Below are 22,486 nucleotides of genomic sequence, written 5' to 3'. Positions count from 1 at the left end.
CACAAACTCGTCTTACAGGTCTGCAGAAAACAAGCAGCTCACAGAAACGGTACTGTGGCAGTGAAAGCAGAGCACACCATTCCAGGCCCACAGCAGTGCGCACAATCTGCTGGGCACGGCATGATCTACAGAGATTAAAACAAACTGTGATCTCTGCTCCCAGGCACGATATATTGTATATTCCCTAAACATAAGGCAAACTGCTCGGAATACACTGCGCATTGAGAAGGGATGAGGACAGGTGAATTTAACTCAGGTCCTAAGTACAAAGTTCACTGGGGTGGGGAGGAGAAGCATTCTCATTAAGGCACTGAAGGGGGTGGATGGAATGAGAAAAAATCAAGGCGGGGCCCCAAGAGGTCAGCCTGGTGGAGAAAGGGAGGAAAATGAAGCCTGGGCTGGAACTCTGAGACTGGGGCAGAAAAGAGGGTGGGGCCAGTGGGCTCCACCTCCTCCCTGCCTCCCACTTCCCCCACAAGCTACTTTCTTTGGAGTCTGTTCCAGACTGGTGAGGTAAGAATTCCTAAGGCGGGTGACGGGTGACAGGTGGCGGGAGGGTCATGGGATTGGGGCAGGGGTGTAAGGAAGGGGCCTGGCCCCTTTGCAGAGTCTGTGAGTCCTTGTTGTGCAAAGTTCAGGGAACTCCTGACATGGTTGCCTCCCAGCTCCTGTTAACTGCAGGCAGGAAACTAGAAATGTGAGCTTACTGACTTAGAGCCAGGAGAGGGTGGAGGACCCGGGTGGATGTGGTGTAGAGAGAGCAGAGGTTATCTGGCTTCTGCCCATGGCCCTAGGCCTTTGTAAGATTCTCATGTAGCTGTGGCCCTGTGGCTAAGTTGTGTCTATGTGCATTTTCTACCTCCCACGGAGCATGGACTGACTGGAGGAAATGTGAAGGTGGGGTCAGACACCAGGTAAGTGGCACCCCCTACTCCCTACTCACCCCAACAGGGTCTTGCTGAGGCCCCTAACTGGGCAGCTAGGGAATGGAGGTCCAGTGCAAACAGAAATAGAAAAAGGGCAGGGCCAGCCCCATCATCTGGGTTCCAGAGATGCCAGTGAACCCCAAGGCCCCAGGGCCCTCCCAGGACTGGATCCTGATGTGGAATGATAGAATCGGGAGAATCCGGGGAAGAAGGAAAAAGGAAGGGGGGCAGGGCCATGACACAGTAAACTGGCTTGATGGCTGAGAATCAGAACTCTTGGGCAGGGGTCCTGGCTTATTCCACACATCCTGATACCCTGGGGCCCTGATCCAGTGAACCTATAGAAAATTATCGGCTGGAGAGGATACTGATGATCATCTATTTTGGCCATTTATTTGATTAGAGATTGAAGAGCCTGAAACCCCCAAAAGGTGTCTGATATGCTTACTTTGGAATCTGTCCCAGCCATGATGCCAGTTGCTGGTTGAGACACGACAGCTGTGTATCTTTTTGCAGGAGCCTGGGGAGGGGCCATGTTGCCGAGCCAGTTGTGGGGGAACCTGGAGAAGCCACTTCTCTACCTGTGCTGTGCCTCCTTCTTCCTGGGGCTGGCTTTGCTGGGCCTGCAGCCGAACATCCTCCCTGTTGCTTATTTCTTTCTGACCTTGGGCGGCTTCTTCATGTTTGCCTGCCTGCTGGCCTGTTTTCTGGAATGGGTGTTCCAATCAATGCAGCCGGACAGCCCAGGGCCCTCAGGCAATGCTCGGTGAGTCGAGAGGTAGGCAGGATTGAAGGAATATACCGTGCCAGTGATTTTCCATCTCGTGGCACACACAAACTAATTACTAAAATTCTGCAGCACACCAAAAAAACATATATATATATATATATATATATATATATATATATATATACACATTTTTTTTTTTTGGCCTATCTGACAAATGTAATAGATGTAATCTTGACTCTTTCCCACCATACAGCTATTGTTGTGATGGCTACTGTCATTCTTTTAGACAGCCTAAGGGGGAAGGTCAGTGCCCTTGACTAAGTAGTCAGGTATTGCATGTTATAAATTCTTGGAGCACACCGGTTGAAAAATCGCTGCACTGTGCCCATTCTCCCTGTGTCTCTCTAGCCTCTCAGACATACGGGCACTGCTTTCCACCTCTCTCTCTGGTATCAGTGAGAGGAGGGGTCAGAGGCTATGGAAGGGTCTTTTGTTGGTAGAGGATAGAAAAGGGCTCCTTTCAGTAATACACCAATGACCTTATTTCTCCTGCGTCAGGGACAATGAAGCCTTTGAGGTGCCACCCTATGAAGAGGCTGTGGTGTTGGAATCACAGTGCCGCCCTCAAGAATTGGATCAACCACCTCCCTACAGCAGTGTGGTAATCTCCCCAGGACTCGTGGAGGGACAGCCTGGCCATCCAGAGGGGCCCAGGAGAGCCAGAGTGGAAAGGCGAGTGGGCTCAGAGGGGTCTATGGCCCCAGGAAGTGCTGGAAGAGCTCCTATCAGCCTCCGGCTTCGGGGACCACGAGTTGTGTCCACTGCTCCTGATCTGCAGAGCTTGGACATGCTCCCCAAATTGGAGCCGCTCCCCAGATTGGAGCCTCTCACTCCACCGCCTGACTATGATGTCAGCTTCAGTCACCCTGATGATGACAACGTTTTTTATGAAGACAACTGGACACCCCCCTAACAGACTGTCCCAGGATATATCATATCTCTGCACCAGACCCTCTTATTCATTTGACCACTTTTCCCAGTGCCTGCTGGGAACTGGATTATCAACAATGGGGATTTTAAATATATATATTTTATTGATTTTACACAGAGAGGAATTGAGAGGGATAGAGAGTTAGAAATGTCGATGAGAGAGAAACATCGACCAGCTGCCTCTTGCACACCCCCTACTGGGGATGTGCCCACAACCAAGGTACATGCCCTTGCCCGGAATCGAACCCGGGACCTTTCAGTCCGCAGGCCGACGCTCTATCCACTGAGCCAAACCGGTCTCGGCCAACAATGGAGATTTTAACCCAGAGGGGAGTTGGGCTATGGTAAGCCCTTCTCAGTTGAGATGCAGGTGGTACAGTTTGAATTTTTTAGGCGACATTCAGAAACCTAACCCATAATCGTTATTTTAAGAGTTAGGTTGAGGGTGAGATGAGACAGTGATCCAGAGAATCTGGAGAAGAAAGAAAAGAAGCAACATTTGAGTGACAGTTACATTGCCTCTGCTCTGGGTGCTTTGCCTCTGTTAGATCACCTAGACTTCCCAGCCTGGTAAGGTAAAATCACCCTCATTTGAAAAATGAGGATTCCAAGGGTCACAGAAGTTTGATTATTTGCACAGGAGCACAGTGCTAGTAAACAGCATAAAAATAGTTTGAACTCTGATCTTCTGGTCCAAAAGCCTATAATGTTCTCAAAACAAGGTAGCCGGGCCATCTGCACATCTCTCCGTCTGTCTCAGTGAGGGATGGTAGACAGAGTGGGGGACCAGTTGTGGCTGCAGACAGGGTGGGCTGAGAGTGATCAGGAATGTGCCCAGCCTCCTGGAGGCACAAGACTAGTCAAAGCTGTGATAACTAACCCCTGCTCCAGGCAGGAAGCAGTTCCGGCCCAAGGGCTAGAGAGCAGTGCCCAATGAGGGGTCCCCATCCTACTGGGATGCAGTGGAGTAGCACTGTCCTGTGGTTAGGGTCTTCCCATTCTGAGAATGGGTGGAGAGGTGGACAAAGTGGGAGCTTCTTGGCAGAGGTGGCAGAGTATCTAAGGATGGATAGCCTTGTATCATCCAATGTGAAGGCTGGAATCAATGGCACCAACTCTCATCGCTTCAGCCTCACCCCTGCACTCTCACTGCTAGGGTTTTTTACATCAGCCCCGGCCCTGCTTCCTCACATCCCTACTCAACCGCTAGATTGTTTGGAACACGCATGTCAAACTCCTGGCTTATTTGGCCCTGTGTCAGACTCTGGAATCATGCGCTGGGAGTTGCTCAACCACCGATGACCTATCCTCCTCTTCAGTGCGCTCCCACAGAGGCCTCCAGTCACTGAGCAGGAACCCGTCTGGTGCCTCCTAGCGTCCCCCGCTTCCTTACCGCTCCCCACCATTTCAATAAAGTACAAAGTCCGGCCACACCCGTCTCTGTCAAGTTCTTGCCATAGGCCAGGCGGGCGTAGTGGGCGGGGTGGAGGAAAAAGGAGCCTTGATTTCCGCGGGAACCCGCGACCAATCGCATCCCCACGTACGGCGGGGCGGATCCTCGCTCTAAGCCCGACCCTTCCTTTTCCGCCCAGGGCGCGCGCTCACGCCATTGGACAGCGCGTCCACCGCCTGCGCGCGCAACCAGGGACGGGCGGGGCGGGGCGGCCTCGCCGAGGGGCGGGGCCAGGAGAGGCAGGGCGCAGGCGCGTTGTGGGCCGCCCGTCGGGAGAGGGATGCCGAGGGCTCGGAGGCTTTCGATTTGTTTGGATCGTGGGCGGTGCGTGCACAGCCCGGGAAAAGCGAGAAATGGCGACGCCGATCGCGGGCTCCCGGCCCGCCCTCGCCCTAAACGGGCTGATGGCCGCTGACAGGGGACGCAGGTGAGTGCGAGGACATTCCAGGGGTCCTTAGTGGGGCCCAGGAAAGGGGATCGCGCGGCTCAAGCCTGTGGCCCTGGCGCCTCTCCCCACCGTGGACCCCTAAGGAGCCTCGTCCGAGCTCCCCGCCCGGAGTGGGAAGCCTGGCTGCGCCCCCCAGGAGCGCGCGGGCCTCTTTCCGGCCACGTCCTCCCTGCACAGCCTGGATTCATCCAACCCCAGGCGGGGGAGAGGTGGGCTTTGAACAAGGGAGCTCTTTCCATCCCTGCCAAATCTCTGCTTCTCTGAAAGACTCTCCATCTTTAAATCGTTCTGAGTCTTTCCCCTGTTATGCTTCTGAGGAACTCGACTCTATCCCCTTAACCGATGAGACATGCAGACCTCCTGATACCGCCTAATGTGCATTTGATTTGGATTGAATACATCATGACCCGTATTGCTTTGGGTACAATGACCAGATTTTCGAAGCAGTCAGCCCAGGCTTTGCAAGGGTGAGAGCACTTTGAAAGGACAAGGAGATTCCCGAGGCTCCCCGTGTGTGTCTCCATCTCTGCCCCAGTTAGAGCATTTAATGGCAGACATCACACAGGATAACATGTAAGTGCCTCCTGGTCCAGACCCAGCAGATTAATTGAAGACTTCGGAACTGAAACTTGATGGAGGACACTGGGTCAAGACTGAAGGAATCTCTTTGTCCTTTTGTCTATCTCTTCCTCCCCTTCCAGATGTGTCCTAAAGTTCTAGGATGGTGGTTACCTTTGGAAAGTCCACCTTTGAGATTCACGGCATAATATGGAATACAGAAAGGAGCAGGTGTGTGGAAAACAGATGGTGCTGCCCTGGCCGCTTTCTCAGTGGCTAGAGCGTCGCCGCTCAGACGAAAGGGTGTGTTGTTTCTGGTCAAGGGCACTTATCTTGGTTGCTAGCTGGATCCCGCCCCGCATCCGGACACGTGTGGGAAGCTACCAATGATGTGTGTCTCTCACATCTATGTTTCTCTCTCTTTCTCTCTACCCCTTCTTTCCACTCTCTCTAAAAATCAGTGGGAAAATATATGTGAGTGAAGTTTATAAAAAAAAAAAAAAAAAGAAGAAGAAGAAGAAAGAAAGAAAAGCCAAAACCGGTTTGGCTCAGTGGATAGAGCCTTGGCCTGCGGACTGAAGGGTCCCGGGTTCGATTCAGTTCAAGGGCATGTACCTTGGTTGCGGGCACATCCCCGGTAGGGGGTGTGCAAGAGGCAGCTGATCAATGTTTCTCTCTCATTGATGTTTCTGGCTTTCTATCCCTCTCTCTTCCTCTCTGTAAAAACTCAATAAAATATATTAAAAAAAGAAAGAAAGAAAGAAAGAAAGAAAGAAAGAAAGAAAGAAAGAAAGCAGATGATGCTTCAGATTAAACCCAAGGAAGTTTTTTACTGAAAATTCAAGTATGGAACTTGAAAGGGTTAAGAACTGGGAATCAATTATTGAATTATGAGTATGGATGAGACAGACTAGGGACAGCTTCTTTCAGAGATTCTTACTATCAACATTTAAGGGTAGGCCCAAGGTCCTCTGGAGGAATATGGTGGGCATAGAGAGGACCTGGAGAGAATGGTGTCATGGGAGGAAATATTTATTTTGTTTCTTTTAGTTTATTATTATTATTATTATTATTATTACTACTACTTTAGAGAGAGGAAAGGAGAGAGAGAATCATTACATGAGAAGGATACATCAATAGAGAAAAACATCGATGTGAGAGGGAAACATCAATAGGCTGCCTCCTGCATGTCTCCTACCGAGGATGAGCCCACAATCTAGGCATGTGCCCTCACTGGGAATTAAACCAGCAAACTTTCAATGCCTGGGGCAACGCCCAACCTACTGAGCCATACCGGCCAGGGCTGCTTTAGTTTTATCTCCATCAAAATTTAACAGCAATAGGCACATATTAAAACGAGTATGGCAAAGCCTTTTACAAATGGCTCTACTTTGAGGTTGGCCTCATTACACTTATTTTTATCTGAGTTTTATCTTTTTTATTGCTTTTTTATGTGATTATTAAATAGTTTTGATTTCTGTAGATTGTGTTGTAGCAGGTTTTTACTGAAAGTTTGGGGTAATAGGAGTCTTTCAAGAAACAAGAAGTTTAAGTGGAATTTAAAACATCACTACTATTTTAAACCCAAATAGTAACATAGGTTGGCTGCTTCCAACCCTGGAAATGTGTTCCTGACCACTTCCTGTGCCTTGGGATCCCACGTGCTATCTTCTTGGATCTCTCTCGGCTCTTCCAAGACTATGCTTTTTTCTTCTGTAGCTACAAATCTTTCACCTAGACTTAAGCCAAGTACATTCTACAAATGCATGGAATTTCCCTGATTCAAAGAAGCACATTGTAGCATCTTTGAGATGGATCTTTAAATAGGGTTTTAAATTATAAACTGAAGCGATTACCATATCCCTTTCTCACTGCCATCAGGCTCTTTCTACTATCATATATTTGGAAACTGACTAAGCAGGCTGGCGTGCTCTAGATTTACATAAACTAAGCACGTAGATAATACACAGTTAAATGGGATTCTTTTAATTCAGAAACAGAAACTGATCTCTTTCCAAACCAATAGCAAAACTTAAGGAATCCTTGAAATAAAGATATCCCTAGTAAACTAAATTACAAAAATAATTTAGCCTTTATGTGCTTTAACTCTTTAAGTGATCTCAAATTATGGTGATTGTGTCCATCATTGGTATTTATCTACTATAAGTTCCTGTCATACTTTCTACTTATCCAGTCTTTACAGGATTGTGATAATTTCTAGTCACATTTTGTCACAGGAACTTAAAGTTTGAAAAGCCATAGTTATAATTTGTATACTTAGACTAGATAGAGTGTGTTTGTATGTTGTCTCATTTACTTTCCATTAGAGCTGGCCGTTGGTTATCACTTTCAGCAGCCTAGATAAATAATGTGTGAAGTGTTTTTTGAGATAATTGTTTTAATTGAAATTGGTCTGTTTGAGGAACATTCCTTCTCATGAATACATGTGTGCTTGTGTGTATTTTTTATAAGATAGCTTTTTCCCTCCCCTAAATGACCATTTATCTCAGACAATGCTCTCAGTTGAACATATTCCATAAAGAATTACATCATTTCCTTATGCTCAACATGTTTTTGCTCAATACTTCCTTGATTTTAATGAGATTCGATAAAATTAACCTTGGTTATTGTAAGTTCTGTTCCTTTTGTTCTTCCTGCCCACACCTCTTCCACTCCACTCTTCTGGGCTATATCTTCTGTATTGACAGCCTTTCTCTCTGCCTTTTATCTGTAGGATATTGGGAGTGTGTGGCATGCATCCGGACCATCAGGAAGCTCTGAAAAAGAACCGAGTGCTGCTGGCCAAACAGCTGTTGCTGAGTGAACTGTTAGAACATCTCCTGGAACAAGACATCATCACCTTCGAAATGAGGGAGCACATTCAGGTATCTGGAGGCGAAAGAGAAAAACCAAGTAAATTGGTTGTAGAAGTAGGAACAGAGCATGATAAGTGTAAAAAGGGTGTGGTGCCCTATTAAGGAATTGAAAATGCCCTTCTACCCTAAAGCATTGAAGAGAAAAGGTATATAATTCAGGAATAATAGGAAGGGCTTCACCCATATTGTTTTTTCTGTGAAAAGAATTCTTGAGATGGACATTTTTAGGGAGCTCATCTGGAAAAAAGGAATTATAGCTAGATATGTTTAGATTTCATGTTTTATTCTTGTATTGTAGGCCAAAGTGGGCAGTTTCAACCAGAATGTGGAACTCCTCAACTTGCTTCCCAAGAGGGGTCCCCATGCTTTTGATGCCTTCTGTGAGGCCCTGAGGGAAACCAAGCAGGGTCACCTGGAGGACCTGTTACTCTCAACCCTCTCTGGTCTTCAGCAAGTACTCTCACCGGTATGGAGCCCTAGACACGCGGTGGGTTGAGAAGGGTTAGTTTGGTGGGTAAGGAATTTATGACACAGGGTGGGGAGACTAGATCTTTGTTTTATTGGGACTAGACCATCTCCCTGAGACCTTGCATGGGGCTTCTGATTTCTTACAGTTGAGCCGTGACCACGACTTGAGTCTGTCTTTCCCGGTGTGTGAGTCCTATCCTCCTCACAAGCGGCTCCGCCTTTCTGCAGGTGAGAATTGATGGGGTAAAATGGGTCCCACAAATTGGCTTCCCTTTTCTTAACTGGTATCTGACTTTGCCCTGGAGTAATAACTTTTCATTCATATTGGGGACAGTTTCCTCGGTAAATTTGTTCGGGACTAGCCGGGCAGTTTAGGTGGGGTACTGGTTATCCTATTTCCCTTCCATCACAGATGATGTTTTTATGGTAATTGGCCCTTGGAGCAACTTGTATAGGTAGGAAATTCCTGCATATGGTTGGCCTGTCTCGTCTATGAAGCTGAGGTATTGTAGAATGAGGAAAGACATCATCAGCCACTAGCCTGCTGATTGAGATGCTTTGTGATTAAACAAGGCTTTTATCATATATCCAATTCAGTTATTTGGTGACTTGAGTGCCCAATTCTACTTAGGCTAAGTAAACAGGTCTCTGACCTCATGGATCTTACAAATTTAGGGGAATGTGCAAGACCAATACTTATTAAATCCCCGGTTCAAGGGGTGCCTTAAGTTACAAAGTACTAGGACTGATGCATAGGTTGCGTGCTAGCTTTTGGCTTTCTGTGCAACAGATACTGTGAAACACTCCCTGGACAACAGAGATGGCCCACCCTGCCTTCAGGTGAAGCCTTGCACTCCTGAATTCTATCGGACACACCACCAGCTGGTGAGTCTGGCAAAATGGCACAAGGAAAGAGTTGGGAAATGAGGTGCCCTTTCTGGGCATGTGAACTTAGTTTGTGTACACATTCTCTCCCTATTGATTAGTCAGAAAGTCTTGGCTGGTGGGCATATTTCGGTGGGGTTCAGAAGAGTATGATGTCGGTGTTTTCTTGAAATGTGTCACCTAGTTGGGGAGGCGCAGTGTCTGTCCTCAGGAAGCTCTGGGTCTAATTGGTGTCCCCTCCCCAGGCCTATAGGTTGCAGTCTCGGCCGCGTGGCCTGGCACTGGTCCTGAGCAACGTGCACTTCACTGGAGAGAAGGACCTGGACTCCCGCTCCGGAGGGGATGTGGACCACAGAAATCTAGTCACCCTCTTCAAGCTCCTGGGCTATACTGTCCATGTTCTACTTGATCAGACTGCACAGGTACCAGACGCAGCATTTGGGGCCAGAAACCCCTGCTGCTTCTCTGCTTGCTGGGCTGTGTCTTACTAGTTACTTTATTCTTTACCTTTGGCTCACTCTTTCCTGCCTCTCACCTTGCAATCTAGTTTTTATTTTAAAAGAGAACTAGGGTCAGCCAGCTACTTCAGTGCTGATTTCTCATAAGGCCGTGCTCTCCCTGCTGAGTAGTAAAAGTCCACAGTTGGGCTCTTGTTTTTTCATGCTCAGCAAATTAATTCCCCGTCACTCAGGGAGTGAGGAGACACTGAGAGTCACCCAACCAGCTCAGAAGGATATTTCTAAGCCAAGGCTATACGGGACATTTATTTCTTGGTTAATCATAACAGGAGTCTAGTTATTGTTGTAAAGATTACTTTGACAGATAAAATTGTTGCAAATGAGAGTTCAATAAAATTGCCCTAGTAAATGTTGTTTTGTGGCAGTTTAATGAGTTAACATATAGGAAAATTCCTTGTGTTTAAGAGTTGGGTGGCCACAAGGCAGATCTTGGGGTAAATTACTTCTGGACTAGGTGCCTGCACATTATTAGCATCATTATGAATTATTCCTCATCAACCTCAGTTAACCAGCTACACTTCCAACTTAACTACCTTTGGCTATTTCTGATTTGAAATTGTAATAGCCAATTGGTGAATTAATAATATTCTTCACTTTCGATTCCAGAATAGTAGTGCTTTCCTGAACTTGCCTTTTGGAATGTCAGTGGTAAAATTAAAGTTTCTGGGAGATTCACTTTGATCTTTTGAGGCACGGGTCTCTGTTTTGCCTTCAACATTGTCTGCGGTCTCTGTTTCTCTCTCTCGGCTGTCTTGCTTCTGTGAGGAAAATGATGTATTTGCTGTAAGGCCAGTTTCACCAGTAGGTTCTCAGGTGCTCTCCTTTGCATGCTGTTCTTGCCAGCTTTCCAGTAACAGCTCTTGCAGAGAAGTAAGGCCACCCGTGCTCCATGCGGTGGCCGAGCAGCTGCTTTAGTCATCTAGTATTCAAGTAGGTCATCTGCTTTCCTGAGAGGTCATCATTCCTACAGAGGGAATCCTGTTAGAAAGTCTTAGCAAGAGGAATGCTTTCTATGCTTCCTGACGGGTTCTGCTCTGGTTGTTCCTTTTACTAGGAATTTATGATGTCCTGGTTTTCCATATTGTGTGCAGTCGGTGGGAATCTTCCATGCATGATAGTGAAACATACAACTGTGAGTCACCAAGTCAGCTGTGTACTGTTGTTTTCAGAGACAGTCAGAACAATGTGTGGTTCTATGAGCACATTTCATAAACACCATTCCTGTTTATGTTAAACCTGATGCAGACACAAGGACCTACTGGATTCTCGTTCTCTGGTTTCGTTGTTCTGTAACTGCAATTGCAGTAACATCAAATTTTGAGTACCTTAGAATGGGCAGGCTGTGAGGTACCAGAGATTTAAAAGTGTGGACCCTGAGTTCTGGGGACCTCAGTTAGATGACAAAGTCTTGACAGCAGCAAAAAAGGAAGCATGCCTCGTATATTTCCAAGGACCAAGCAAAATTTGAGACAGTTTCTTCTACAGTAGTTAAGAGGAAGAAACAATTGCCTGGGTAGATATCGTCTGAAGGATCAGTGGAGACTAGAACTGGCCTTGAAGGATAGAAGTTTCCAAGGAGAGAGAAGTGGTGAAAGGACCCTAGGCAGGGAGAATAGCGTGTGGACAGGAAATGTATGTGTGATGTTAGGGACCTAGCAGGTGAACCAAATGCCTAGGGCAAAAGAGTGCCAGAAATAAGATTGAAGATAAAGGGACCAGAATGCACAGGGCCTTGGATGTCTTCCCAAAGGAATTAGACGTCCTTGTTTTGACATTAGAACATCGTTAGTAATTCTTGAGTAGAAAGTGATGCATTATTCACGTGATGATTCAGAAAGATTAATATGACACCATTGCAAAGAATGGAGTAGAGGCTAATGGCAGGAAACCCATTCTGGAGTTAAAATCGTAATGTCTAGCGTGGTAATCACCAACCTATCAGACCTCACGGACCACCAGTGAGGTGACCGCTGGTCTAGTGGACCAAAAGGGAAAGAATATATGTGAAAACAGTGTAATGGCATGGTTGTACTTCCATTGCTTGGTGATTGAAGGACTGCATATAAAGGGAGATGGAAAAATTAAGTGAGGAATCGAGGGCCTCAAAGGACGTCGGGACCAAAGATGTAAATTTGGGTATTACGTATGTAGGAAAAATAATGAGAAAGAGTAACAAGAGCAAAAGGCTTAGGGCTGACCTCTGGGAGATAGCCCTCCTTGTAGCCTAATCCTCAGCTCTAGAGATTCAGAGACCAGAGGAGGACATTGCAGAACCGGTTTCTGGCAGTGGCCAAACGCTCAGATGCAGTATGATCAGGTAGGCGCAGTGGGGGAGAGAATTTGGTGCACTGCACTCCTGCACTGAATACTTTCTTCCTGGAAGGACCTCACAAGCAACTCAACTGTTGTTATATAATTATTTGGCGAGCAAAGAAACAGAATCCAAAAAATTAAAATCCCCTCTTCTTTGCCTTCTATTACAACCTTTTTATTTTCTGTTTAAAAATTGGAAATAGTTAGTAGTCTTAGGGAATCCTCTTTTTCTTGACAGTGCGGGAGCACTCACTGGTCTTTCGCTGCTTGTGTTGGTTTCATTTCTTTTTGGCATCAAAGTAGTCTCATTGCATCTCCCTCATGAGGCTGCTAGTTCTAGAATTACAATTTATCATGTATAAAGAAATAACCCATTTCAAGTGGCAAATTTTCTTTTGCTATATGGTATTGGTTTTTAACTTGCAGTTGGGTCGAAGACTGCTTTGATAGTGTAGGGACAAGCAGTGGGTCATTCCAGGAAAATGAAGCTATCTACAAAATTTTGCATATAATTTCAGATGGTTTACAGATTATTCTCTTCTGTTTTCCCCATCCCCAGCCAAAAATAAAGGCAAAACTACTCTTTAGAGAATTTTATGTCATTTTATTTGAAATAAAGCTGCAGATCATTTCCCCAATGACTCATCTCCATTTATTGAAAGGTTTAGTCGTACCAATTCAGTTACAAAGTTTGTGTTCTTACTTTGGACTTACTTGTCATCTGTTTACTGACCTAATAATCTCGCTGAAGTTCAAAATGCTTGTCTTTTTATTCCCTTCCACAAAGAAACTTAACTTCAACTACTAGTTGCTAAATTGTTACGGTTATCTCGAAAGGAGCATTCATACTTACGTATTCTCTTGGGGTTAGTATATATTCTTGAAACACGTCTATTTTGGATATCTTTTATTACCTTAAGATTTCCAATATTACAGTTGGCTTCTACTTGCCCAGAAAATATACATACTTTTCAACAGAGCCAATTTCTCCATTTCCAGTTATGTTGCAGACTTACAAGTCTTGTATAATGAAGTCTCAATTATGTGCAACAGAAGTATAGTTGGCCCTTGAACAACACAGGTTTAAACTGCACAGGTCCACTTACATGCAGACTATATATCCCCAGGTTTCTCATTCGCAGATTTAACCAACCTCAGATGGAAAACAGTATTTTCAACCCACTGTTGGAAATCTAAAGATGTGAAGGGCTGACTGTATGCCTTGTTCTGCGCCATTTTATTATAAGGGACTTGAGCATCTGAGATTTTGTTATCTATGGGGAGTCATGGAAGCAATCCCCCACAGATACTGAAAGACAACTAGTTAACTTTTTGGGGAGTCAGAAGTATATATGGATTTTTTACTTTGTGGGTGTCAAAGCGCCCCTACCCACTGCATTGTTCCAGGGTCAACTGTATTGCAAACAAATAGATTGGTAGTTCTCAAACTTTGCATGTCAGATCACCCGAGGGCTTGTTAAAACAGTTGCTGGGGCCCAAGACTTTGCACTTCTCACAAATTCCCAGGTCACAGGCAATAAAGCAAGATTCTTAAATTGGAATACAATGTTAATTAGTAATAGGGGTGTTTTGGGGAGGTGGGAGATAATATTGTTACCCTTATAATTAGACATACACATAATAATAATAATGGCAGGCCTTTGCAGGATGTGCCAGACATAGCTGTAAGTCCTTTTTTTTCCTTACAGAATGGGCTTAGAGTCTTTAGGGACTTAAGAACTTGTACCAGTTTTGAATCCAGGGGTCAAACTTCGGTCTGTCTGTCTGATCCTGTGGCCTATGCTTTTAATCATGACCCTGTCAGAATTTTCCAGACAGCATGCTCCTTCCTGAACAAGATGTTTTATACAGATATCATTACTGTCTCTGGGCAATTCAGATCTCAGATAGAAAGCATCACTGTTGTTCTCTAGATCATGGTCCTGTTAAGCCCTTTGTCACGGAGCAGTTTATTCCCTTGTGACCCCGTAGGTGATACTCATTCTTTTGAGCAAATACTAATGTACAACAGTATTTGCTCAAAAGAAATCTGGTGGGTGATGGGGGTGGGGGGTGGTAGATAAAGTTAACTAACTCTTGATTAGCTTCATTAGTGATGTGCTTTAACCAGGAGTTCTTAGCATATCTCAGTCTGTGAATTTTGTGCCATTATATTCAGAATTCTTTGAAGTCATGCATTTTCTAGTCAATCCATGCTTTTTCTAGCCTCTCAATGGGTCTCTGACTTTACTTATCATTGACGACATAAATCACTCTATCTTCTAATAACTTAAGGTTCCAGACACCATTGAAAAGCTTATATTGGCCGAAACCGGTTTGGCTCAGTGGATAGAGCATTGATCTGCAGACTGAAAGGTCCCAGGTTCGATTCCGGTCAAGGGCATGTACCTTGGTTGCAGGCACATCCCCAGTAGGGGGTGTGCAAGAGGCAGCTAATGGATGATTCTCTCTCATCGATGTTCCTAACTCTATCCCTCTCTCTTCCTCTCTGTAAAAAATCAATAAAATATATTTTTAAAAAGCTTATATTGGTGCTGACTATAGTGAACAATACTAACAGGTGTGTTTCTTTTAGGAAATGCAAGAGAAACTCCAGAATTTTGCCCAGTTGTCTGCTCACCGAGTCACTGACTCCTGCATTGTGGCCCTCCTCTCTCATGGCGTGGAGGGCGGCGTCTATGGTGTGGACGGCAAGGTGCTTCAGGTGCGTACAGTCCTGTGGATGGTGCTGGGTCACCTCTGTCACCTTCAGCCTGTGCTGGCTGCTGCTGTGTGTATAAGACTCAGAAGGTCCCACTGTCCACTTACCCTCCCTTCTCCCTTCTTCCTTTCCACCAGCTGCAGGAGGTGTTTCGGCTCTTTGACAATGCCAACTGCCCAAGCTTACAGAACAAGCCGAAAATGTTCTTCATCCAGGCCTGCCGAGGAGGTGAGTGCCTGCAGGACGAGCACCGGGGTGGCGGCTCCTGGGCAGCCTCCCCCCAGCTCTCACTTTCCTGTTTGCTCCTCTCAGGTGCTATTGGATCCCTTGGGCACCTCCTTCTGTTCACTGCTGCCACCGCCTCTCTTGCTCTGTAAGTGTCCCCGATGCATGGGGTGTGCTGGGACCTGGGCAGCCCATGGCTCTCAGGTCGGTCAGCTCTCTGCATCGCCATGCCTGTTCTCAAGACTCTTTTCTGAGGACTCGGACTTTTTTCTATGCTTACCAGTAACCTGATGTGCTTTTTTTGTTAACTTCTTCCGGTTAAGGATTTCCTGTCTCTTCTTCCTGTCCCTCTCACTTTATCCCTTCCTCTTTTTCTTCCTCCATCTCTTGTCCCCTTTTCCACTTTCTCCTTTTTCTCGACTTTTCACCTACCCTGCCATCCTTGCCTCCCTGCTTCATCCACCCTGTGCCATGCAGGACAGCAGGTACCAGGTCAGCCCCAGCTTCCTTCTCCTGAGCTGCTCCCCTCCCTCTTCTTTCTCGCATGCAGTTCTACCCCAGGACTCGGACTAGGCTCAGCGGACATTCGGGCTTGCTTACTGGGAGGAAACCAGTAATAACAAAACACTAACTGCAATCAAATTCTGCCTCTACCACTGAGGCCCATCTGTCTTCGTTTCCTTGATATAAAGTGTGGAGCATCATCAGGCCTATATCATAGAGCTGTTATGAGGAGTAAATGAAATAGAGCATAGGAAGGGCCTGCTTAGCCCAGAGCCTGGCTCCTAGTAAATCCACCAACACTGCCAGCTGTGGCTGTTGTAACATAATGAGTGCTTTCGAAGGGCTTATAGGTTGGTTTGAAGGTCACTTGGTCCAAATATTCAAATAATCATTTTTATCTGTTGTACATTCAGTACATGTAAATGACTAATAATGTTTTTATTCTCATATCAACGAAGAATATATCATTTATTAAGGTCCTACAACATGACTAGGACTACACTAGGTAGTGTCACAAAAGCAAAGGAAAATGTGGGCTCTCCAAAGTGCCTGCTAATTACTTGGAAAATACAGCAATATACCTGAAGTAGTTTTGAGTAGTTAAAGGCCAGGGGTGAAATTGGTGAGATACCAAACATATGAAGATGCAAGTTGTAAGGGGTAGGTCATTTTAGGCCAGCTTAGTTTGAAGAAATTCAGGGGATATGGAGTCAGGAGAAAGGGCCTGGGGGGAGGGGAGAAGGAGGGGGTTGGTAATAATATGACAAGCACAGCAAGATTAAAAGGAGCTCCTCCACCACCCTCTCCCCCGAAAGAAATGATGTGCTGAGTCAGACAAATGCCCGGATGTAATTTAAAAACTGAGCGTCTGTAAGTAAATAGTGAGATGTGGCCACATGAGGTAGAGCCAGCTACTTATAAACCTTTAGTCACGATTGAGATTTGTGGTTTTAGCAGATAATAGTATGAAGCTTTGGGAGCTTAAGTAAGAAATTATGTGATGATTTTTTCCCCTGGACTATCACCATGGCAGGAATCTGCACTAAGAAAAGAGTATGTGAGGCAGGAATTTAGGTTTTTATTCACTTGCTGTTTTCCTAGGCCCAGAGCATTGCCTGATTGATGTATGGTAGCACTTAATAAATAGTGAATGAATGGATAGAGACTCTAGCGATAATGTGGAAAACAAATATGGGGATATTGGAAAGAAAGAACTAGTAACGTTTATTAACAGACCTGAGGCCTGAAGGTAGGAAAGGAGTTTCCTTTTTCTTGAGGGACACATTCAGCTTGGCCTAGTTCCTTCAGGAGGTATATCAACAGCAAAATAAAATGAAAGACATTCATGATCATTTTCTTCTATAATATATTCAGAGATATACACACACTGTGCATTTGGATAGGGAGAAATGGCTCTGAATCTGAATCTTCTCTATAATTAAATACTTAAACTTGAGCTCACCTGTCTTCTGTATTTAGTTAATATGGTCAATGTCTATAAAAAATATCACCCTCACCTGGCCAGTGTGGCTCTGGTTGAGCATATGAACCTAGAGGTTAGGGTTCAATTCCCGGGTAGGGCACATGCCTTGGTTGCAGGCTCAATCTCCAGTAGAGGGGGTATGCAGGAGGCAGCTGATTAGTGATTCTCTCTCATCGATGTTTCTATCTCTCTCCCCATCTTTTTCTCTGAAATCAATAAAAATAATAACTTTTTTTTTAATTACCACTTTCTCCGTAGTCTGTGAGGGCAGAGACTTTTTCTTCACTGTCTCTCTAGAGCTTAAAGCAAAAACAGTGACTGGCACATGGCAGTTGCACAATAAATCTTTATTGGATCAATGAGTCTTGGTTTTCCCCCCCCATTTCTTCAAGCTTCTCTTTCTTTTTAGGCTCTCTTGAATGTTGCGTGGAGCAGGCAATGTTGTGAAAAAGCATACTTTTATCTTGTGTGATGAGTTGTGTGTCTTCTCTGTCTCTCTTTCCTACCAACACACCCCCTCACATCCCCAGAATGAAACAACATCAAGTAAGACTATGTCTGGGAATAGGTAAGGCCTCAGTCAAGAGGCGGGGCATGTGCTCACGATAGGTTGAGAAACTACTGCGAAAATTTTTGAATATACGGTAGGTCCTCGGATTATGTTGGAGATCCGTTCCTACAGTGCGAGGTAACACTATTTTCGCTGGAAGTCGGAACCCACCTACATAAGTACCTACATCACTCACATGGAGCACACACACAGCAGTAATGAAGTGAAACAGTAAAAAAAAAAAATTAAAAAGAAAGATAATTCCTTACCTTTACTTGTGGTAAATGAACAACAAAAACATAAACCACATATGTACATATGTCAAAATGATGTAACTTTTTTTTTTAATATAAATAAATAGGAGATGGTGACAAAACACTATGTTAAGTTATTAATATTCTATTGTGTTCGCAATAAAAAGCACCATGACTCAGATGCATTGTTCAGTGAACAAGTGAATCATGGACAGAGGCGGTTTTAGTTCTGTTTACCAGGGTATGTGACTCAGCACTTTCCCCGTCTTGCACAGAATGGACAGCTCAGACCATGTGTTTGGGCATCTCCCAGGGTAATGGATGCATGCCGGGAGAGGATCGGGAGCAATGGGGTTTTTTTTGCATTTAATTCATCAGCCCTAGGTTGGAGGCTGCAGCTGGAAATGGCTCTTCCTCTGCCAACGTTTCCCGGTCAAGGTTGTGAGGAACTTGGGCTTGTCTATGACGGGCCCAAGAAAGATGAGAGGAAATAACATCCTTGTCCACGCTGTCTGCCTTCCTACAGATGAAACAGATCGTGGGGTTGACCAGCAAGATGGAAAGGGTCCCGCCCTGTCCCCTGAGTGTGAGGAGGGCGATGCGGATAGACAGGAATTGCTGAAGATGCGGCTGCCCACTCGCTCGGACATGATATGTGGCTATGCCTGCCTCAGAGGTATTGTGAATTCTAGGACAGTCCAAACGATTACACTCTCCTATAGACTTGCACTTTTTCATGTGCAGCTCTGATGGGGGCGGGTACAACGTGGCATGGACCCCTAGTTTGGGATGTCCAGCTATGTAAGGATATCTCATGACCAGCACACTGTGGTGACTTTTGTCCTGGTTGTAGGGACTGCCGCCATGCGTAACACCAAACGGGGTTCCTGGTACGTCGAGGCCCTCACTCAGATCTTCTCGGAGAGGGCTTGTGACATGCACGTGGCCGACATGCTTGTCAAAGTAAGTCGCTCAGCCCGGCTCTGCGAACCTTTTGCCCTCCGGGGTGTTGTCCCCTCCTTCTCTCTTTGCCCAGTCACCGCAGCAGTCTCCACCCTTCCTGTGAAAACACCAGATTCTCAGACTTTGGACCCTTGGTTTTTGCCTTTCCAGGTGAACGGACTTATCAAGGAGCGCGAAGGCTATGCCCCCGGCACGGAGTTCCACCGGTGCAAGGAGATGTCGGAGTACTGTAGCACCCTGTGCCGGCACCTCTATCTGTTCCCCGGACACCCGCCCACGTGACGCCCCCGCCCGGCACCAGGCCACAGATGGTGTGCTGGGGCTTCTGCAGGATCGCGGTTTCTGTCCTTCCCTCTCAGGGACTGGGAGCTTCAGGCTGGTTTCACAGCCTGCCATTCTTGACATTGAGCCCGCCCGTAGGCTGGTTCCCCCTCTGTGAGGCTCTCTTCCTGGGCTGGCCCTGGCTGGACTGGTTACCAGCAATGTTTGGCTGCCGTAGAGGAGCTTGGTGAAAGGTGTGTGTAAGCACAGGGGCTTTATGGGGAAAGGCATGCAGGTCCCCTCAAAGTGTATGCTCACTTCCTGTCCTGGGCTTTTGTAGGTAGCATTGTGGTCATTGCTTTTGTTATGTTAGTTAAGATGTCTCGGAGGTCATCTCCCCCCTTTCATATCCCAGAGTGAGAGTCCTCATTGAATATAGGCATTTCCCATGTGGCTTTGGGAGGACAAACAGGACTGGAGGCACACGCTGCTGCTGTGTGTGTGTGGACCAGCCTGTGCATTCCTCCCATGCAGCAAGGCCACCGCAGGAAGGACAGTGCCACCTGTGGCTCCTCTGGACTCAAGGAACCCGAGCTGTCAGCAGAGGCTCGGGGTCGGATGCCTTGCATCTGGATCTCACTGATCTTTATGCAGGGACATCCAGAAGGTCTTTTCTCTGAACTTTCACTGGAATGAGCCTGGCAGTGCCCGCAGGGTCAGGTGAGGGTGGGATGCTTCCTCATCCTCTAATCTGTCACCTTATCGTCTCCCTTTCTAGTTGTTCTCTCCCTGCTTCCTGCTTCTCCCCTGTTCGTGAGATCCTGGTTACTGCTGCCTCCAAATTGGTCTAAAATACTGCTTAATTGGCTGCTGAAGGATGCGATGTAGTTCCTCGTTCCTGCTTTCTGTTTCTGTAAATCCCCTTGGATATTATATGGCCTATTTCCTTGTCCCCCTAAGTCTCTCTGTTCCAGGGAGGCCTTTGCTAGATGGCTATCCATGTTTGTTTACCCTCAGAGCCGTCCCTATCTGTGCTTACAGGAGACTTTCCTGTTCCTAAGGCCTCTCTGACTTCCATTCTTAGTGCTACAATCTAATATCTATATAACAGATTGGTTTTTAAATATAAATCTTGATCATGTCACTCCCCCGCTTGGAACCCTTTGGTTTCTCATTACGCCTCAAGTAAAATCCAACTCCTTACCGTGACCTCCAGGCCCCGCCTTCCCCTTGAACCTTACTAAGTGCTGCTTTTTCTCTAAGCAGTAACCCAATGGCTTCCTCAGTTTCAAACATTCTGAGCTCTTTCCTGTCATGAAAAAAGCTCTCTGGGGGTCTACTGAGTGCCATTCCTCATCACTTGATTGGGTGGTTTATTCTTCAAATGTCAGCTTAAATCCCACTTTCTTGTGGAGGCTTTCTCAGGCCATTTTGTCTCTAAATGATCTTCTATGTTTATTCCTGTGCCTGTTTAATTCCTCATTGCACTTTTCCTAGCCTATGATATTTACTTGCTTCCCTTGTTCATTCTGTCTCTACTAGAAGCTCCATGAGGGCAAAACCTTTTTTGTTCATCAATATGTACCCAGTGCCTGGCACATGTTAGGGCTTCAGTAAATGTTGAAGGCAGCAATCCTACCTAGAATCCTACCTTTTGACAATATACACAGTTTGGTGTGTTTTCGTGTGTTTTGTTTTATTCACTGGTATTATCCCCTGAAGACATGTCACATTGAGACAACTTCTCTAACATCTCCCATGGGGCCTGGCACATTGCTCGGCCTGTATCATAGTTCAGGTGCTCAATAAATGTTCGCTCTGTGAGCCAGGTGGTTCAGAGACCTCCAAGCCCTCCCTACCCCTGGGTCAGTATTGTATGGAAATATTTGGGTGATAAACCTTTCACTTCCCACTGCCACATTTTGCATTGCCATCAGGTGCCAAATAAATGCTTATATTTATTACTGATATGTGTCTTATGTCTCTGTGTCTGCAGACAATCTTACGATGCACGCATATTTTTCTTAGCCCCTTACAGCATCCCTCACTACCTCACAAGGCATACCCCTTCTTATTTTGCTGCCAATTTTTTTAAATTTTTAAGTTTTTCAATATATTTTTAAAATTTATTTCAGAGAGGAAAGGAGAAGAAAGAGAAGTAGCTACATTAATGAGAATCATTGCTCAGCTGCCCCCTACACGCCCCCACCCCTTACTGGGGATTCAGCCCGCAACCCAGGCATGTGCCCTGATTGGGATCTCCTGACTTCGTAGCTCAACACTCAACTACTGAGCCACACTGACCAGGCTCTGCCAGTTTTTAAAATATATATATATTTTATTTCTGAGAGGAAGAGAGAAGGAGTGAAAGATAGAAACATCATTGATGAGAAAATCATTGCTCAGTTGCCCCCTGCACGCCCCCTACTGGGGATTAACCCCGAAACCCAGGCATGTGCCCTGACCAGGAATCAAACTGACCTGATGCTCAGGTCAGTGCTCAACCATTGAGCCAAAACGGCCGGGCTCCGCCAAAAAAAAAATTTTTTTTAGATGTCCAAGTTCACACCTAAGATAAGCATACCTTAGTTGTCATGACCACCAGCAGCTGCCCATGATATGGCCAGCACTGGCATTCACACAGAAGAGATGGAAGAGTCATTAGCAAGCAGTGTTGATTCTGAATTATTTCAAGTATGGGGTGAAGGCTGGAGAAACAGACTGGGCTGGAACTGGAGGATGAGGCGTGAAGAATTCCTTAGCTCGTGGTTCAGTTTGGATTTCGGGTTTCCTAGGGCGAGCTTAGGTTCTAAGAGAATTCCGGAGCAGCCAGGGTAAGATGTAAGCAGTGGGCTGTGTGTGATCGGATTCTCAGGGTGCAATGTGTATGAAGCGGACCTGGAGAGGCAAGTGCGCCAGCGCAGGCGGGCTGTGGAGGCTCAGCAGGAGGGGGCATCCTGCAGGAGCAGGTGGTGGGAAGCAGCTGGGGGCGGAATGTAGAGGAGGAAGAGCAGAAAGAGACTGAGTGAAATGGAAGCATGTCGGGTGGAGGGAGGGGAAGTGGCTGAGAAGACCACTGGGGCAAAGGGCATGGGGCGTGGACTGAAGCTGGCTGGCTGTACTGCAATCACAACAGTGGGATATCCTCAAGGGAGGGAAGGATACAGAGTCTAGGAGAGGTTAAGAAAGTACTGGAAGAGTGGGGCTAACATTAGTCCCTGCTCTCTGGATAGGAAGAAGGCTTTTAGGAGGAGTGACACATTGGGATTACAGAGCAGCACCTGTCTCAGCCCGATTCCAGGTCCTCCCCAGCCCCGCCCTTGAATAGGGGGTATCAGGTTGAAGTTCAGTCTATTCCC

The 22,486-nt window shown here is 46.2% G+C and overlaps 2 protein-coding genes across 5 annotated transcripts; both read left to right on the top strand.

Annotated features, from left to right (window-relative positions):
- The first annotated feature begins 371 nt into the window (after window positions 1–371).
- TMEM139 (transmembrane protein 139) lies at window positions 372–4,078 on the top strand. 2 transcript variants are annotated; one of them, XM_084896559.1, is made up of 3 exons: window positions 372–513; window positions 1,443–1,692; window positions 2,215–4,078. In XM_084896559.1, exons 2-3 carry the CDS (start codon window positions 1,460–1,462, stop codon window positions 2,627–2,629), a joined length of 648 nt encoding a protein of 215 aa, XP_084752685.1. In that variant the 5' UTR covers window positions 372–513; window positions 1,443–1,459; the 3' UTR covers window positions 2,630–4,078. The 2 variants fall into 2 exon arrangements, with proteins under 2 accessions (XP_084752685.1, XP_084752684.1); XM_084896558.1 differs by having other exon boundaries at window positions 511–914; window positions 2,215–4,072.
- Window positions 4,079–4,305: 227 nt separating this feature from the next.
- On the top strand, window positions 4,306–21,095 carry CASP2 (caspase 2). 3 transcript variants are annotated; one of them, XM_084896542.1, is made up of 11 exons: window positions 4,306–4,526; window positions 7,840–7,990; window positions 8,280–8,447; window positions 8,596–8,677; window positions 9,240–9,334; window positions 9,580–9,756; window positions 14,762–14,890; window positions 15,025–15,115; window positions 18,430–18,579; window positions 18,757–18,866; window positions 19,017–21,095. In XM_084896542.1, exons 1-11 carry the CDS (start codon window positions 4,453–4,455, stop codon window positions 19,146–19,148), a joined length of 1,359 nt encoding a protein of 452 aa, XP_084752668.1. In that variant the 5' UTR covers window positions 4,306–4,452; the 3' UTR covers window positions 19,149–21,095. The 3 variants fall into 3 exon arrangements, with proteins under 3 accessions (XP_084752668.1, XP_084752669.1, XP_084752667.1); XM_084896541.1 differs by having other exon boundaries at window positions 4,349–4,526; window positions 8,280–8,468; XM_084896543.1 differs by lacking the exons at window positions 18,757–18,866; window positions 19,017–21,095 and adding an exon at window positions 15,200–15,260 and having other exon boundaries at window positions 4,348–4,526; window positions 18,430–18,561.
- The last annotated feature ends 1,391 nt before the right edge of the window (window positions 21,096–22,486 follow it).

Source organism: Pipistrellus hanaki (genome assembly GCF_964339955.1).
Source record: "Pipistrellus hanaki genome assembly, chromosome: 10".
NCBI classification, from domain to species: Eukaryota; Metazoa; Chordata; class Mammalia; order Chiroptera; family Vespertilionidae; genus Pipistrellus; species Pipistrellus hanaki.
This window is presented reverse-complemented; position numbering and strand designations above follow the sequence as displayed.